Raw genomic sequence first — 17226 nt, forward strand, 5'->3', positions numbered from 1 at the left:
AAATGACTCCTGGTAAAAGAGAGTTACTAAAGTAGATATGATACTAGCGCCTACCAGGTTAATGAGTTGTGTCTGATAAATTCTGTCCTTACTTAAGGCTCTAGGAAAGAGAAAAATTAATTAATTCTCTCCCTAAGCAGGTCTAATTCTCTCTTGAAACTTTAGAGGGAGAAATAAGCACCCACTTATTTAAAAATAAATGGTTTATAATTATTATTTATAATTATAAAAATAAATAATTATAAACCATTTATTTAAAAAACATGGAATCTTAGTAGATTACAGACTCCTTCCCTATTTCACTCTTTCATTCATATTCTCATTCTCACGTTGTCGTTTTAGTTTAGGCACATATTAGTACCTCTCATTCAGGCCACATTTCTCTAGTGTGCCAGCCACTGACTACATAGTGAAAGAACATAAAATAGCAACTGCAATCGGTATCTGCAAATGTCACGCAATCCCACTCTACCTCATGACTTCTCTTTCTGTCTTTGTCTGCCCTGGACCCAAGCTCCAGCTCTGTCTTCCTGAGCCAGCTGTTGACTCTCTCTGCATTTTTACCTATTACCTCCACATCCTCTCTGTTACCTCCTCTGTTGCCTCCACATCTTTTCCCTGTCCTGACTCACAAATCTGCACACCCCTGCTCTTCCTCCTGTCCTGCTCAGTGAACTTGACCTCATTCCCCAGAAGCTGACCTCTTTGGCTTAGCCACAGAGAAAGCTTGCTTGTCAGTTAGTTTCTGGCAGCTAAAGCTTGATTTGCAGGACCACACTCCTGTCTGATTTCAGCCTCAGAGGCAGCCATGGAAAGCATCTTGGCCCTCATAAAACATGATCCTTTAAAGGCCTTCACAGAAATAGTATATGAAAATCCTGCGATTACCTTTGAGTCTTCTATTATCCCTGTATCATTCACTTATGAATTTTGGGGGGGACAAAAGGAAAAGAACTTGATCAAGACACCAACAGATATGTCTGCATTAGCCACAATCCTAAAAGTTAGCTCAATTAAACCTTCTTAATTAACTCAGAGAAGAATAACAATTGTCATTCTTACTCAGAGCAATGTTTTTCATACTTCTGTGAAGGCATCTGTGATTTCCCAGACCCTGCCACAGACCAACAGAGCCCGAACTTCTCAGGAGGGTCCTGGGAATAAGCATTTCAGCTGTTTACCCAGGAGGCAAAAAAAACCCACAAATGTAAGGAACTAAACAAATTTTCTCATACTATACTCTCAAAATATTGTTTGTTCTCAGGAACAGGTGTTCTTACCAAGTGAAGAGTGACACCCAGATGGAAAAGATCCTTACTTCACAATTCTTAATTTTTATCAATTATATCAAACTCTTACAGACCAAATCATATTCCCAAGATGTAAAATGCACAGTGGTTATTTGAGAGGCATAAAAAGTTTCATTTTAGTATGTATACATTGTAATGTATTTTTAGAAAAAACAACTAACCCATTAAACCCATGATTTCACGGATATTACTAAAGAAAGTTAGGTTTTAAAAATAAGACAGTGTAGAAATTGATTTAGGAAAAATATTAAGTAAATAATCAGACAAGAGGTATAAGGATATGACACAATTATGAAAATGGTACTAAAATATCTAAAGTTCAGGAAGTACAGTGTAACTAAGTATTGTTTTTTCTTATAAATTGAAAGAAGAAGAGTTGGTTTATAAGGTTAGGTATATAAGCTCAGATTTAAAAAAAGAAAAGATGGTATACTAGAAAAAGCACCAAACCTACAGTCAGAAAAGCTGTTTGAATACTGGTTGTGCCACCTAAGACCTGTGTGAATTAAGGCTAGCAACTCAGCATTGTGGAGAATTAACTCCTTAACCTGAGAGATTCCTAAAAGATGTATTTGATTCTAAGTTTCCTTCCCTTCCCTCTCCTTTCTCCTCCTCTCCTCTTCTCTCCTCTCCTCTCCTCTCCTCTCCTCTCCTCTTCCCTCCTCTCCTCTCCTCTCCCCTCTTTTCCTCTCCTCTCCTCTCCTCTCCTTTCCTTTCCTTTCCTCCTTTTCTCCCTCTCTTCCTGCCTTTTCCTTTTGGAGAAGTTGTTTCCAACCAAGAGGCAAAATCCTTTTTCACATCCCCAGCCTCTGTTCCGTTACCTGTATTTTTGCCATAAAGGTTAGAGCAGTTCCCTGAAGTCAGTTCTCTACATTACTGGTAAAAATCCATGGGGATCTTTGGGAATGAGTTTTTCATAAGAATGTAAATTAGTTTATTAACTAGAATGCTGTGGATTGCCTTAGAGGGGCTCAGCATGGGAATGGCTGCAGAGTTGCGAAAAGATCCTGATTCTGCTCTGCCTACAAAGTCTTCCCGAAGAGGTCAGGGGAGCCAGTTGACTCCACTCTCCTCCTTAGATCCTAAAGGAATTCTTTCTCCAGGATTTGCAGGGAGTCTTCTAGACTAGCTGAAGAAGAGAAGATCTATGCAAGCAGCCTGCTTGACTCCAGGGCCCTTGTTGCATTGAGGAAAGGAAACCTGGGCAGTGGTAGACAGGATCAGGAGCCTAGGCTTAAACCCAGGAAAGCACTCCTGATTTTTTAGGATCTCCCAAGTTAACAGCATCTTTTCTGACCCATCTGTGTGATGAGACAGACCTGAGTTCTTCTAGGCAACTTGGCACACACAATAAAGTCCATCTGCCTTTCCATGCACGGCCCTCGTGCCCTTTATTCATGGTGAGGGGGACACTTGGACACAAGTGTTGGCCAGCCTGGCTAGACATGTCCTTTTTTTCTCAGTCAGATCATAAGGTGGTGGTGCAGCAGGAGCCTCAGCCTCACAGGCAGACCTTCTCAGCTGCCGCCTCACACAACGTCCCAGCTCGGCTGCACCTCTGTGGCATGAGTGGGGGCTGTGTGAACTCGGGAGGGCAACTGTGAATGGCGCAGCATCTGATATGAATTTATCACCGGCTGCTGGTCGGGAGGGAGATCAAGCTAGGGGAAGGGGCTGTGAGTGTTTAATGCACCCTGCCACAACCCAACAGTTTGCCCTAAACAGCCTTTTACCAATATAAAAGGACAGGGTCAAAAGTAAGTTGACCCCTGACAGAATGTACAATTATTAGAAGAAGGCTGTGTGCGAGCAGCTGCTGGAACCCCACTGGCTCTGCATCGGGCTTCCAAGAGTCAGATTATGAATAATCAACTCAAGATTGTTTTCTCCACCCCTCTCAACCTCCCCCGCACCTCCCTCCAATCTTCTCCTCCTGTTTTGGGCAAGTCCTATTCTATTTCTACAGGAAGAAGCATAGCCCTCCCTAGCAGCTGCAATAATTGTGTTCCTATTGTGATGAAGACCTCCTCCTGGCCACCCCCCTACAAGTGGCCATTGTGAGTTGAGAGTCAGTGATTATACGCTCCCTCTGATGCTTTGGGGGACCCAGCTGCCTAAGTGCTGACACAGGAGTGTGCGGAAGGCCGGGGTGGGGGCTGGTGGAGGTGGAGGCAAGAGGTGGGGGAAACCCACGTCTGTGAGATTGGACTCTGACATACCAGACCTTTTGCATAAGTCAAGCCAAGAACAAATGAGGCATTATCAGGCCCCAGTGTTGAGAGGTCTCCTCTGCCTTTGAAGTGGAGCTGAGCATGGGGTCGAGCAGCTTTTCCTCCTTTGGACCAAGCAAACATCCTTCTTTTGATATGCTACATGCTCATTATCTCTGCCCCATTTAATGATTTTTGATTGAAGGGTGGCGGCTGGGATGCCGAGAGGATCGTTAGAGAGGCTCCATACAGCCAAGCCCATAAGAAAGGCTTTCCTTGTGCCTGGGCCTAAATTTGGAATTTCTTAACAGTGTGCGCTTGTTCTTAGAGGCAGATAAGGGCTGAGCGTGAAATTCTTAATTAAGCAATAAATAGAGAGTGGGGTGTCAGCAGATGTAGCCAGTAGCCATGGCAACAGGAATCACATGGGCAAGAGAGCTGAGACTCGATGTAGGCCTCAGGCCTGGGCCTGACTGACAGCTGAAGAATCCTACAAAGCTTGTAAACCAGATTAATTAGCTGACTAATTATTTCATAGCATTAATGTAACTAAAAAATAAAAATAGTTCACCATGAACTGAAACATCCTTGGAAAAAAACAGCAGGGAAAGAAGAGGCAGTGGGAAACTGGCTCTGTAAGGCAGAGACATGAGCAGTCAGTGCATCAGATCACATGAAGGGAAAAATGGGCTTGCTGGATTTTTCTCCCAACTTCGCAAATATAAAAGAACACTTGTTCTACAGTCATACCCATTCCCAAGCATGGCATAGAAGTTACAGTTGGGATGCGCAATAATAGTTCATTATATTCATAATAGTTTATCCCATCAAATATTGCTCCTGCAGCATCCTAACACAAACAATAGCGCACACAAGGTACTTCATTTGTGGTCTGTTTTGTAAGTAGCTCCTTGGGCAAAATTCTCAGTGGCTTTAGAAAGGCAACATGAACCAATCTCCCTAACAGATCTTTTTCAATGAGTGAGGTTATCTTATTCTGTGGCTAGCAATTGCTTAAGTGGCATCAGATTTCAGTCACGGGAACAGTATATCATATATGTCATATTATTGTGAATCTCATTTATCTCACAAAAATCTACTTAAAGAAAATAGAGGGAGACCCTTTCAGAAAAGTTATAACATATACACTGAGCTCATGACACATGATATTATTAATCTTCTAAAGAAAGAAAACGTCTAGAGAAATAGTCTGTCAGGAAAATGTTTGTGAAGTAACATGGCACACTACCACACTTGAATATATTTGGGTGTTTTGTGCCGCAATTCCAAGAGACAAGTAAGTATTTTCTTAACCTTGCTGTGTAAATAAAGCCACTGAGGCATGGAGCAATTATAACGCCATGCCCCAGGTAAAATAACCAGCCAGCCACTGATTAAAACCCTAAGCCGCAAGCGCTGGCCATGCGCTTTCCAAAAAAAAACTGCACTCCGTGAAGATGTTTGCTGAACAAAGGCAAAACTTGCCTTGGTAGAAAAGAAAAATGCAAGGGTCAAAACATACTGTATCTGTAGGATTTTTTTCTTTGTCACTGGGAATCCTTGAGAAGCGTTCTCCCACAACCCTGCCTAGCACCCCCGCCATCCTTTCTGGTCAGTGATCCACGATTATTTAGTGGGCAGCACACTCTAGTGGAGAGATCCACAGCCAGGAGCTAGAATGCCTGGGTTCAGGTTTTTTCCACTCTCAGCTGGGTCAAAGATGAGTCAGGTATCTTAAATCATGCATGCAGCAGCCAAACAGAGGAAATGAAGATAATTGCGATTTTTTCTAAAGCTTCCTATCCTGGGGGATGTGGTTAAAACAATACAAATGATGGCCCACTTAGAAGTGGTCAACCAGTGAATGAAAATTCAGTCAATTGTCAGTGAAGCAGCACGCTGAATGAAATGCCAGCCAAGAAGAGGAGCCACACCCCTCGAAAAAAATCTAACATGGAATTCTGTGGCCGTGATAGAGATCAAGCAGCTTCCCTACAATAAAATAAACTTCTGTATACATACATTTCCCATGCTTTTCATCCCAGGAATATGTCCACATAGACTATGTGGTCTTGACTTATACTATCTGCATAAATTAAATGTATTTTATGTAAATTATCCCAGTCATGGTTCTATAAAGTCAAATGGTCTCAAAAAAACAATTAAGTGAAAGTTACAATCTAATCAATACATAAAATGCACGACACAGAACTGAAACTGTACTTCTTGGGCTCTTGCTTGGGTACCAACAACAGCAACTACCATTATGGCACTGGGAAATGCAGTCAGGTATATGGAAAACATGGAAGCCTAATCACCACCTTGCTAAAGATCTTATAAACTTTACACAGATGACATCCAAAATTACAGCTACATTTACACAACCCAGTAGAGCCACATGGCGCACTGCCATGGAGGAGCAGGGTGAGCCTCAGTTCCTCCTGAGTCCTCATACTGTCACTGTGACAGCCCAGAAATGAGAATAGAAGTGGCTCTAGTCAAGTATCTACTCCATACACTCACAGGATAAAGGAGGCACCAATGACCATAAAAGCTCCTATGGGGAATCCCTTCAAGAAGCAAGAGTCTCCAAGTTTATTAAACATTCAACAAATCCTCTGTGACTTCTTATTCCTTTTCCAACTCATATTCGAAGGAGGAGATACTAGGATATTCCAATACGAATAATTTTTAAAAATTAATAAAGGCTATCTCCCTAATGGAAATGTTTTATACTAAGACATTCATTTACATCATACATATGCACAGATACGCATGTACATCTACATATAAGCACACATGTAGATTCACACAGCTATTTACACAGATGTGCATTTATATCATATGTGTATATATAATCGTACAACTTGCTATTAATTCAATTAATAATGCTATCATAAGGGAAGAAAATCTATAGCTGCATGATTTGATTTTTTTCTCTTTCTACCATGAATGGTTTTTATTATGCTTAGCTTATTTGAGTATTCAAATTATTTTGCAGTTCATGAACAGAATATGACCTATGGACAAGACAGCCTCTTCAGAAGCAGGCTAAGTAATGGAAAGAGAGCAATTCAAATTAAAATTTTGTTCCAGAATACATATCAAGTGAATAGCCATAAAGTTAATGGCAACTATTTACTCTTATTTATGGCTGTATTTAGCTGAAGTGATAAAAAATCTCAGAAATCTCTGTCCATCTCAAGTTTTTATAGTTTTAGGTTACATTTATGAATGGATCAAATCAGAAATAAAATTTGAATGGTACAATTCAGTGCAAATAAAATATACAACAATCATTTTGTCAAAGACATAAAAAAATACCAAGGGAGCACCAGACTCTCCTCTCTGATGCTATTAAAATTTAACAGTTCTGGGGCTCGCCTGTAGGTCAGACTCACTTGACATGGTTAGGCACAAGTGAGAGAGGCAAGGCATGGACTCGGGATCATTGCCTTGCCCTCTAAATCCATGGTCACCTTGGGCTTGTGGCAGGGCCTAGAACTTGTTAGCTAATAAGATTCTCTGGATTTGACCAGAATCTACTAAGAGCAATTTAAAACAAAATTGTCACTCTTGAGACCTATTTAGCCAGATTCTCCTTTTTAATGTAAGAAGTGGCCTCATAGTGAGCTGAGATTGGAACAAGCAGGTACCATGGTGCTCAGAGTGACCAATGCTGACATGGTATAGAAAAAGAGTATGAAATAAACTCCAGGAAATCAAAAAAGTGGATGGTCCTGACTCTCACACTGGCATCTTGTGAAACATGCACAGTAAGAAGATAAGGCAAAACCTTTGGCCTCTGTGACTCTGCAGTCACAGCAGGGTTCCTGATTCCTTCATCCTCATGTTAATCTTGACATAAAACAGACACAGCCCAACCCTGGTGCTTATATCAGCCCTCCATGCTACTCATCTTCCTGACCTCAGATTCTCATCAAAAGTTTTCCTTCTCACCTTCTACGTAAACTTCTGTCTTAATTCAGTCTCTCTCTCTGCATTGGTACTGTCTACCTGGGACTCTCTACTGTTCCTCATATCAATGGTCATAATCAGCCATCCATTTTGTAATTTTTTTCTTTTTTCTTTTTTTTTTTTTTTTTTTTTTGAGATGGGGTCTCAATCTGTTGCCCAGGCTGACGTGCAGTGGCATGCTCATGGCTCACTACAGGCTTGACTTCCTGGGCTCAAGCTATCCTCCCACCTCAGCCTACCAAGTAACTAAGACTACAGGCATGCACCACCACACCCAACTAATTTATTTAACGTTTTTGTAGAGATTAGGTCTCACTCTGTTGCCTAGGCTGGTCTCAAACTCCTGGCCTCAATTGATCCTCCCACCTTAGCCTCCCAAGTAGCTGCGACCACAGGCACATGCCACCATACCCAGCTATTTTTATTTATTTATTTATTTATTTATTTTGGGAGATGGGGTCTTGCTTTGCTGCCCTGGCTGGTCTCAAACTCCTGGACTAAAGCACAGGCATCCATCTTTACATGTGCAGTTGTTTCACTATAAACAAATATGACACTGCCCTAATACGAATTAAAGATATTATTAATAATAACTACCAATGTCTAGTAAGCATTTTTTGTGGGCTAGGCCTTCTGCTCAAGAATTTTACATGTTATTCTTTATTTTATTTCCTATCCTTTGAGGTAGGCCCTATGGTCATACTTCTTTAATCGAGGAGGAGGCTGAGCCTTAGAGAGGCTCTGTGTATGCTCTAGCTGGTGAGTGTTGGACCTGGGATTTAAATCCAGGCAATCGGACTTCAGTGCACACTCACCCAACCATAACACACAGCTGTCCCTTTCAGTTCCTCAGCACTTCACAGTACAAATGTCTGGAATTGAAGGGTGATTGGCGATTTCTGACTACGTGCTCTCAAAACATTCATCCAACTGGATACTTACCCAGGTAGGTGAGTTGCCTCAACTGACTATTGAAGAACCAGTCACAGCCTTGGTTCTGGCCTGGTGATGGAAGAAACGGAAAAGACAGACCCACTCGACTCCCACATCTTAGGAGGATGTCAGGGTAAGGCGGCAAATCTGTGTGCACCAGCAGTAGGTAATTACCAGGAGCAAAGTTGTCAAAGGTTGCTGAGTACTTGAAGCGAAAGAAAAACACAATATGCTCATTTAGTAAGGAACCCCATCATTCCACCTACTCCACCACACCCCCCTGCCAAAACAACTACAAAGAACGCAGATGGAGTAGTTTAGAAATCATACAGTTTAGACCCAGATTGTACTTTTCTTGTGGGAAATGGGCCTACTTAAATCTACTTCATAAAAAATTCATAACTAGAGCTACGAAATCAGACTATGAAGACCGAAAGATGCCATAAGGTTCATCTCGTTTAACAATCTCAATTAACAGAGGAGAAAGCCAAGGCCCAGACATGCGAATTGACTTGTCTCAGGTCAAACAGCTAGAAGAGACAAGGCCAGGTCTAGAATTCCTTTCCAGCTTTTCCCACGACTTGAAGGGACAGGCAATAATAGGCATGTCATCCATTTATCACAGTAATAGCTAACATTGTGGGAGCATTTACTATGCAATCAGCACTATTCAGTCCTCGAAAGGCACCCCCGTCATTGTTACTCTTACTGTCCCATTTTTACAGTTGAGGAAACTGAGGCAGGCAGAGGTCCAGTAGCTTGTCCCATATCACAAAGCAGAAGAGTGCTGTGTCAGGACATAAACCTAGGGTAACTACCTCCAGAGGCACATCCTACTGTTTTCACTGCATGAAAATTCTCCAGAATGCTCTCATGGGAATCTCAAGGCAAGAAAAGAGAGGCATGCATCGTTTCTGAAAGCCATGGAGAGAAGATCAAAAGTGATTCTGTTCTGAATTCCTCGTAACTATGGCAGGGCTTCTGTCTCCCTAAGATAGGCTCTCACGACTGTTAGCGAGAATGTGTATGATAAGATAGGAAGAAATACATGTGTTAAAAGTATGAAAAGAAGCTTAGGTAATTTCACCGGATTGCTATTTAAAAATATAGAAAAATGTATTCACTTTCCTCACGGCCATTTCTTTTTTTTTTTTTCTTTATTTCTTTAAAAAAAAAAAACAAAAAACACGATACAGGTACAGAACGTGCAGGTTTTTACACAGGTATACATGTGCCATGGTGGTTTGCTGCACCTATTGACCCATCCTCTAAGTTCCCTCCCCTCACCTCCTACCCCACAACAGGCCCTGGTGAGTGTTGTTCCCCTCTCTGTGTCCCTGTGTTCTCAGTGTTCAACTCCCACTTACGAGTGAGAACATGTGATTTTTGGTTTTCTGTTCCCGTGTTAGTTTGCTGAGGATGATGGCTTCCAGTTTCATCCATGTTCCTGAAAAGGACATGATCTCATTCCTTTTTATGACTGCATAGTATTCCATGATATGTATGTATCACATTTTCTTTATCCAGTCTATCATTGATGGGCATTTTCCATGTCTTTGCTATTGTAAGTAGCGCTGCAATAAACATACATGTGCAGGTGTCTTTACAGTAGACTAATTTATAATCCTTTGGGTACAAACCCAGTAATGGCATTGCTGGGTCAAATGGTATTTCTGGTTCTAGGTCCTTGAGGAATCGCCATACTGTCTTCCACAAATGGTTGAACTAATTTACATTCCCACCAACAGTATAAAAGCATTCCTATTTCTCTGCAGCCTCACCAGTTTCCATTGTTTCCTGACTTTTTAATAATTGCCATTCTGACTAGCATGAGATGGTATCTCATAGAGGTTTTGATTTGCATTTCTCTGATGATCAGTGATGTTGAGCTTTTTTTCATATTTGTTGGCTGCGTAAATGTCTTCTTTGGAGAAGTGTCTGTTCATATCCTTTGCCCACTTTTTGATGGGGTTGTCTGTCTTTTTCTTGTAATTATGTTTAAGTTCCTTGTAAATTCTGGATATTAGACTTTTGCCAGATAGGTAGATTGCAGAAATGTTCTCCCATTCTGTAGGTTGTTTATTCACTCTGATGACAGTTTCTTTCACTGTGCAGAAGCTCTTTCATTTAATTAGATCCCATTTGTCAATTTTTGCTTTTGTTGCAATTGCTTTTGGCATTTTTGTCATAAAGTCTTTGTCCATGCCTATAGCCTGGATGGTATTGCCTAGGTTTTCTTCTAGGGTTTTTATGGTTTTGAGTTTTTCATGTAAGTCTTTAATCTATCTTGAGTTAAGTTTTGTATAGGGCGTAAGGAAGAGGTTCCGTTTCAGCTTTCTGCATAGGGCTAGCCAGTTTTCCCAGCACCATTTACTGAAAAAGAGATCCTTTCCCCATTGCTTGTTTTTGTGAGGTTTGTCGAAGATCTGATGGTTTTAGATGTGTGGTGTTACTTCTGAAGTCTCTCTTCTACTCCATCAGTCTATATGTCTGTTTTGGTACCAGTACCATGCTGTTTTGGTTACTGTAGCCTGGTAGTATAGTTTGAAGTCAGGTAGCGTGATGTCTCCAGCTTTGTTCTTTTGCTTAGGATTGTCGTGGCTATACGGGATCTTCTTTGATTCTATGTGAAATTTAAAACAATTTTTTCTAATTCTTTGAAGAATGTCAGTGGTAGTTTGATGGGAATAGTATTTGAATCTGTAAATTACTTTGGGCAGTATAGCCATTTTCACGACAATGATTATTCCTATCCATGAACATGGAATGCTTTTCCATTTGTTTGTGTCCTCTCTTATTTCCTTGAGTGGTGGTTTATAGTTCTCCTTAAAGAGGTTCTTCACACTGCTTGTTAGCTGTATTCATAGGTAGTATTTTATTCTCTTTGTAGCAATTGTGAATAGGAGTTCATTCACAATTTGTCTCTCTGCTTGACTATTGTTGGTGTAAAGGAATGCTTGTGATTTCTGAACATTCATTTGGTATCCTGAGACTTTGAGGCTGAAGTTGCTTATCAGTTCAAGAAGTTTTCGGCTGAGATGACAGGGTTTTCTAAACATAAAATCATGTTGTCTGCAAAGAAAGACAATTTGACTTCCTCTCTTCTTATTTGAATGCCCTTTATTTCTTTCTCTTGCCTGATTACCCAGCCAGAACTTCCAATATTATGTTGAATAAGACTGGTGAGACAGGGCATCCTTGTCTTGCACTGGTTTTCAAAGGGAATGCTTCTAGCTTTTGCCCATTCAATACGACATTGGTTGTGGATTTGTCATAAATAGCTCTTATTACTTTGAGATATGTTCCATCAATACCTAGCTTACTGAGTTTTTAACATAAAGGGATGTTGAATTTTATCAAAGGCCTTTTCTGCATCTATTGAAATAATCAAGTGGTTTTTGTCTTTGGTTCTGTTTATGTGATGGATTATGTTTATTGATTTGTGTATGTTGAACCAGCCTTGCATCCCAGGGATGAAGCTGACTTGATAATGGTGGATAAATTTTTTGATGTGTTGCTGGATTTGGTTTGTCAGTATTTTGTTGAGCATTTTCACATTGATGTTCATCAGGGATACTGGCCTGAATTTTTTTTTTTTTTTTTTTTCACTGTATCTCTTCCCAGTTTTGGTATCAGAATGATGCTGGCTTCACAAAATGAATTAAGGAGGAGTCCCTCCTTTTCAATTGTTTGGAATAGTTTCAGAAGGAATGGTACCAGTTCCTCTTTGTACCTTTGGTAGAATTCAGCTGTGAATCCATCTAGTCCTGGGTTTTTTTTGGTTGTAGGCTTTAATTAGGCTATTAATTACTGCCTCAATTTCAAGGCTTCTTATTGGTCTATTCAGGGATTCAGCTTTTTCCGGGATTAGTCTTGGTAGGGTGTGTGCATCCAGGAATTTATCCATTTCTCTTAGCTTTTCTAGTTTATTTGTATAGACGTGGTTATAGTATTCTCTGATGGTAGTTTGTATTTCTGTGGGGTCAGTGGTGATATCCCCTTTATCATTTTTTTATTGTTTCTATTTGACTCTTCTCTCTTCTTTGTTAGTGTAGCTAGCGGTCTATCTATTTTGTTAATTTTTTCAAAAAACCAGCTCCTGGATTCATTGATTTTTTTTTTTTTTTTTTGGAGAGTTTTTCTTGTCTCTATCTCCTTCAATTATTCTCTGATCTTAGTTATTTCTCGTCTTCTGCTAGCTTTTGGATTAGTTTGCTCTTGACCCTCTAGCTCTTTTAATTGTGATGTTAGGGTATTGATGTGAGATCTTTCTAGCTTTCTGATGTGGGCATTTCGTGCTACAAATTTCCCTCTTAACACTACTTTAGCTGTGTCCCAGAGATTCTGATACATTTTCTCTGTGTTCTCATTGGTTTCAAAGAACTTCTTTATTTCTGTCTTAATTTCATTATTTACCCAGGAGTCATTCAGGAGCAGATTGTTCGGTTTCCATGAAATTGTATGGTTTTGAGTGAGTTTCTTAGTCCTGAGTTATAATTTGATTGTACTGCGGTCTGAGAGACTGTTTGTTATTATTTCAGTTATTTTGCATTTGCCAAAGAATGTTTTACTTCCAATTATGTGGTTGATTTTAGAATAAGTGTCATGTGACTCTGAGAAGAATGTATATTCTGCTGATTTGGAATAGAGAGTTCTGTAGATGTTTACTAGGTTCACTTGATCCATAGCTGAGTTCAAGTCCTGAATATCCTTGTATATTTTCTGTCTCATTGATCTGTCTAATATTGACAGTGGGGTGTTAAAGTCTCCCACTATTATTGTGTGGGAGTCTAAGTCTCTTTGTAGGTCTCTTAGAACTTGTTTTATGAATCTGGGCGCTCCTGTATTGGGTGTATGTATATTTAGAATAGTTAGCTCTTCTTGTTTTCTTGTTGCATTGTTACCTTTACCATTATGTAATGCCCTTCTTTGTCTTTTTTGATCTTTGTTTGTTAAAGTCTGTTTAATCAGCGACTAGGATTGCAACCCTTGCTTTTTTTTTTTTTTTTTTTTTTTTTTGCTTTTTTTTTTTTTTCTTTCTATTTGCTTGGTAAGTTTTCCTCCATTCCTTTGTTTTGAGCCTGTGTGTGTCTTTGCACATAAGAGGGGTCTCCTGAATACAGCACACCAATGGGTGCCTGACTCCTTATCCAATTTGCCAATCTATGTCTTTTAATTGGGGCATTTAGCCCATTTACATTTAAGGTTAGTATTGTTATGTGTGAATTTCATCCTGTCATCTTGATGTAATTTGGTTATTTTGCACACTATGTGCAGTTTCTTTGTAGTGTCATTGGTCTTTATATTTTGGTGTGTTTTCATAGTGGCTGGTACCAGTGTTTCCTTTCCATGTTTAGTGCTGCTTTCAGGAGCTCTTGCAGGGCAGGCCTGGTGGTAACGAAATCCCTCAGCATTTGCTTGTCTGGAAAAGATTTTATTTCTCTTATGCTTATGAAACTTAGTTTGGCTGGATATGAAATTCTAGGTTGAAAATTCTTTTCTTTAAGAATGTTGAATATTGGACCCCAATCTCCATTGGCTTATAGTTTCTCACGAGAAGTCTGCTGTTAGTCTGATGGGCTTCCCTTTGTAGGTGACCTGGCCTTTCTCTCTGACTGCCTTTAACAGTTTTTCCTTCATTTCGACCTTGGAGAATCTGATAATTATGTGTTGGTCTTCTCATGGAGTTGGGATTGGTCTTCTTATGGAGTATCTCAATGGTATTCTCTGTATTTCCTGAATTTGCATGTTGGCCTGTCTTGTTAGATTGGGGAAGTTCTCCTGGATAACATCCAGAAGTATGTTTTCCAGCTTTTTTCCATTCTCCCTGTCTCCTTCTGGTACTCCAATCAATCACAGGGTCAGTCTTTTTATGAAATTCCATATTTCTTGGAGCCTTGTTCATTCCTTTACATTCTTTTTTCTTATCTGCATGTCTTATATCAGTGAGGTGGTCTTCAAACTCTGATATCCTTTCTTTCACTTAGTCTTTTTGGCTGTTGATACTTGTGTATGCTTCACAACATTCTCGTGCTGTGTTTTTTGGCTCCATCAGGTCATTTATATTCCTCTCTAAACTGGATATTCTAGTTAGCAATTCCAGGTTCTTAGCTTCTTTGCATTGGGTTAGAGCATGCTCCTTTAGCGCATTATAGTTTTTTATTACCTATCTTTTGAAGCCTACTTCTGTCAGTTCATCCATTTGATCCTCTATCCAGTTCTGTGCCCTTGATGGAGAGACGCTGTAATCATTTGGAGGAGGAGAGGCACTCTGGCCTTTTTGGTTTTCAGCATTTTCTGATTGATTCTTTTTCATCTTTCTGAGCTTGTCTAGTCTTAGTCTTTGAGGTTGTTGACCCATGGATAGGGTTTTTGTGGGGGCCTTTTGGTTGTTGTTGTTGATGCTGCTGTTGTCACTTTCTGCTTCTTTGTTTTTCTTTCAGGTCCCTCTTCTGTAGGGCTGCTGCAGTTTGCTGGGGGTTCACTTCAGGCCCTATTCATCTGATTTGCTCCCGTGCCTGGAGATGTCACTCAAGGAGGCTGGAGAGCAGCAAAGATGGGTGCCTGCTTCTTCTTCTGGGACCTCTGACCTCAAGGGCCACCAACTGGATGCCAGTAGGATCGCTCCTGTATAGGGTGTCTGACAACCTCTGTTGGAGGATCTCACCCGGTTTGGTGGCATGAGGAGCAGGACCCGTTCCAACAAAGCACTTTGTCCCTTGGTGGAGAGAGTGTGTTTCACTGCGGGGAAACCCACCCGTCTGGGCTGCCGGGATTCCTCAGAAATACCAGGAGGACAGGCCAAGTCTGCTGGTCCACAGAGACTGCAGCTACCCCCTCCCCCAGGGACTCAGGCCCAGGGAGATATGAATTCTGTCCCTGAGCCTCTGGCTGGAGTTATCAGAGATCCTGCAGGGAAGCCCTGCCCACTCAGGAAGGATGAGTCAGAGTTAGGCCTGAAGAGGACTCTGGCTGCAGAGAGCCACAGCCGGTATGTTGGGCTGTCAGGACAAGTCTTGGGACAAAAGTCATCCAGCCTCCCTGGCTCCAAGGGGGGAAAAAGCGCAGCCTAGAGGTATAGAAGTGGATGCTGCCTTTCCCCCACCCACGGGAACTTAGCGTGTTAGGCAGTTGCAAGTCCCAGTGCTGGCTGCTGCCTCTCCTGAGCTCCAAACTGGGAGTTCAAATGCTTAGACAGCAGGCAGCTGCAGCCAATGCTGGTCGCCCTTCCCCCTGGGAGTTTGGTAGGCTTAAGCAGATTCCAGCTGAGAGGCTGTAAGAATCTGCATGTTCCAGGCTTAGGATGCTAGGCCCTGGTGGTGGTGTGGGTTCACGAGTGGGATCTTCCGATCCGTGGGTTGCACAGTTCCATGGAAAAAGCACTTTCCCCGGCTGGGTAGCAGCTCACTCACTGCCTCCCTTGGCTGGAAGAGACAGAGTTCCTTTTCCCGTGTGGCTCTCAGGTGGGCCACCGCACCACACTGCTCTTCCCTTTTCTTCGTGGGCCACACCAGCCTTCTAGTCAATTTTGATAAGAGAACCTGGATACCTTGGTTGCCAATGAAGGCTTCACATGATTATTATGATTTTGTTTTGTTTTTTCGATGGGAGCCTCCGAACGTCTCTGCTTCTAGTAGGCCATCTTGCCACATGGTCATTTCTATCTTCACTGCTGTTAAATTTGTCTCCCTTAACCCAATCCCACCTGCAGACTCATACAGACTTCTATTTGAAAGTTAATCTTTGACCACAAGGTGGCAGTATGCAATGTATAAATGCTTTGGTAAGGCATTTTCTCTGGCTACAAACATCTCTCTCTAGGGTAAATTGGCTATTAACCAATAATTTTTAAAGAAATGCAATTCTATAAGATGTGTAGAGGTTGTTTCTCATTGTATTAATAAATTTAAATTTTCATTCTGCATTCACAATAACACATAAATAGATTCTAAAATTTTCAAGTTTAAAAAGCAACCAAATCTCATATTTAGCTTATTTTCATCTGGCCAAAATACTATTGAAGTTTTCTTTATCTGCATCAGAATATGCCAAGACTTTCAATAACTAAATAATCTGCTCCTCTTTCAACCTATTATCTCAAACAAAGAAGATAGAACAAGTGAGAATGGGGCATACCAACTAATGGATTCCTTGGGTTACCTGCAGAGATCTGTTGATCCAAAGGTTCTCAGATCGTAACGAGTAGGTCTCTTGGTCCAAGAGCAGAGCCATCCAGCCATGAAGGTTAGACAATGTATCACGTACATAATTGACAGTGGTTGTTTTATTTCTGCTGTCAGTCATGGTTAAATCATAAGAAACTTCAGGAGCACTAGCTCTAGGGTGATTTTAAAAGGAAAACAAGATGGGTTGCAAGATTATTCACTCATTCTGAATCCAATACATTCCTCTTTCATCAATTGCAATCATCTTTCTATTCTCTCCATGTATGTCTTAGGCCCTCTTTAGTTGTATGTCTAGGGAGGTGTTAGCAGTCACTGTGTGAGTGAAAGCAACCCATTGTGAAGTTACTATTGGATCATTTGCAAATTACAATGGCCTGGTGAACTGGAGGTAGTGACTCTCAGGTTTTTTGTTCTTTTGTTTTTTGTTCTTTGTTTTTTTTCTTGACACAGAGTTTCGCTCTTGCGCATGCTGGAGTGCAATGGCACAGTCTTGGCTCACTGCAAACTCTGCCACTAATAAATGTCATATTAATGATTTTGTATGAGCCAAGACTATATACTACAATTTTAACAAAGAAATGTCTATGGCCAGAATTTTGCCTTGGACCA

General features: G+C 40.9%; 1 protein-coding gene across 1 annotated transcript in view; it reads right to left on the reverse strand.

Annotated features, from left to right (window-relative positions):
* The window catches only part of PKHD1 (PKHD1 ciliary IPT domain containing fibrocystin/polyductin), a 629203-nt gene that overhangs the window by 389778 nt on the left and 222199 nt on the right, over window positions 1-17226 (reverse strand). Inside the window, 2 exon segments of the mRNA XM_021937365.2 lie at window positions 8441-8636; window positions 16592-16769. Of these exon segments, the coding sequence (XP_021793057.2) occupies window positions 8441-8636; window positions 16592-16769 (374 nt within the window).

Source organism: Papio anubis, chromosome 6, assembly GCF_008728515.1.
Source record: "Papio anubis isolate 15944 chromosome 6, Panubis1.0, whole genome shotgun sequence".
In the NCBI taxonomy this organism is placed as follows: Eukaryota; Metazoa; Chordata; class Mammalia; order Primates; family Cercopithecidae; genus Papio; species Papio anubis.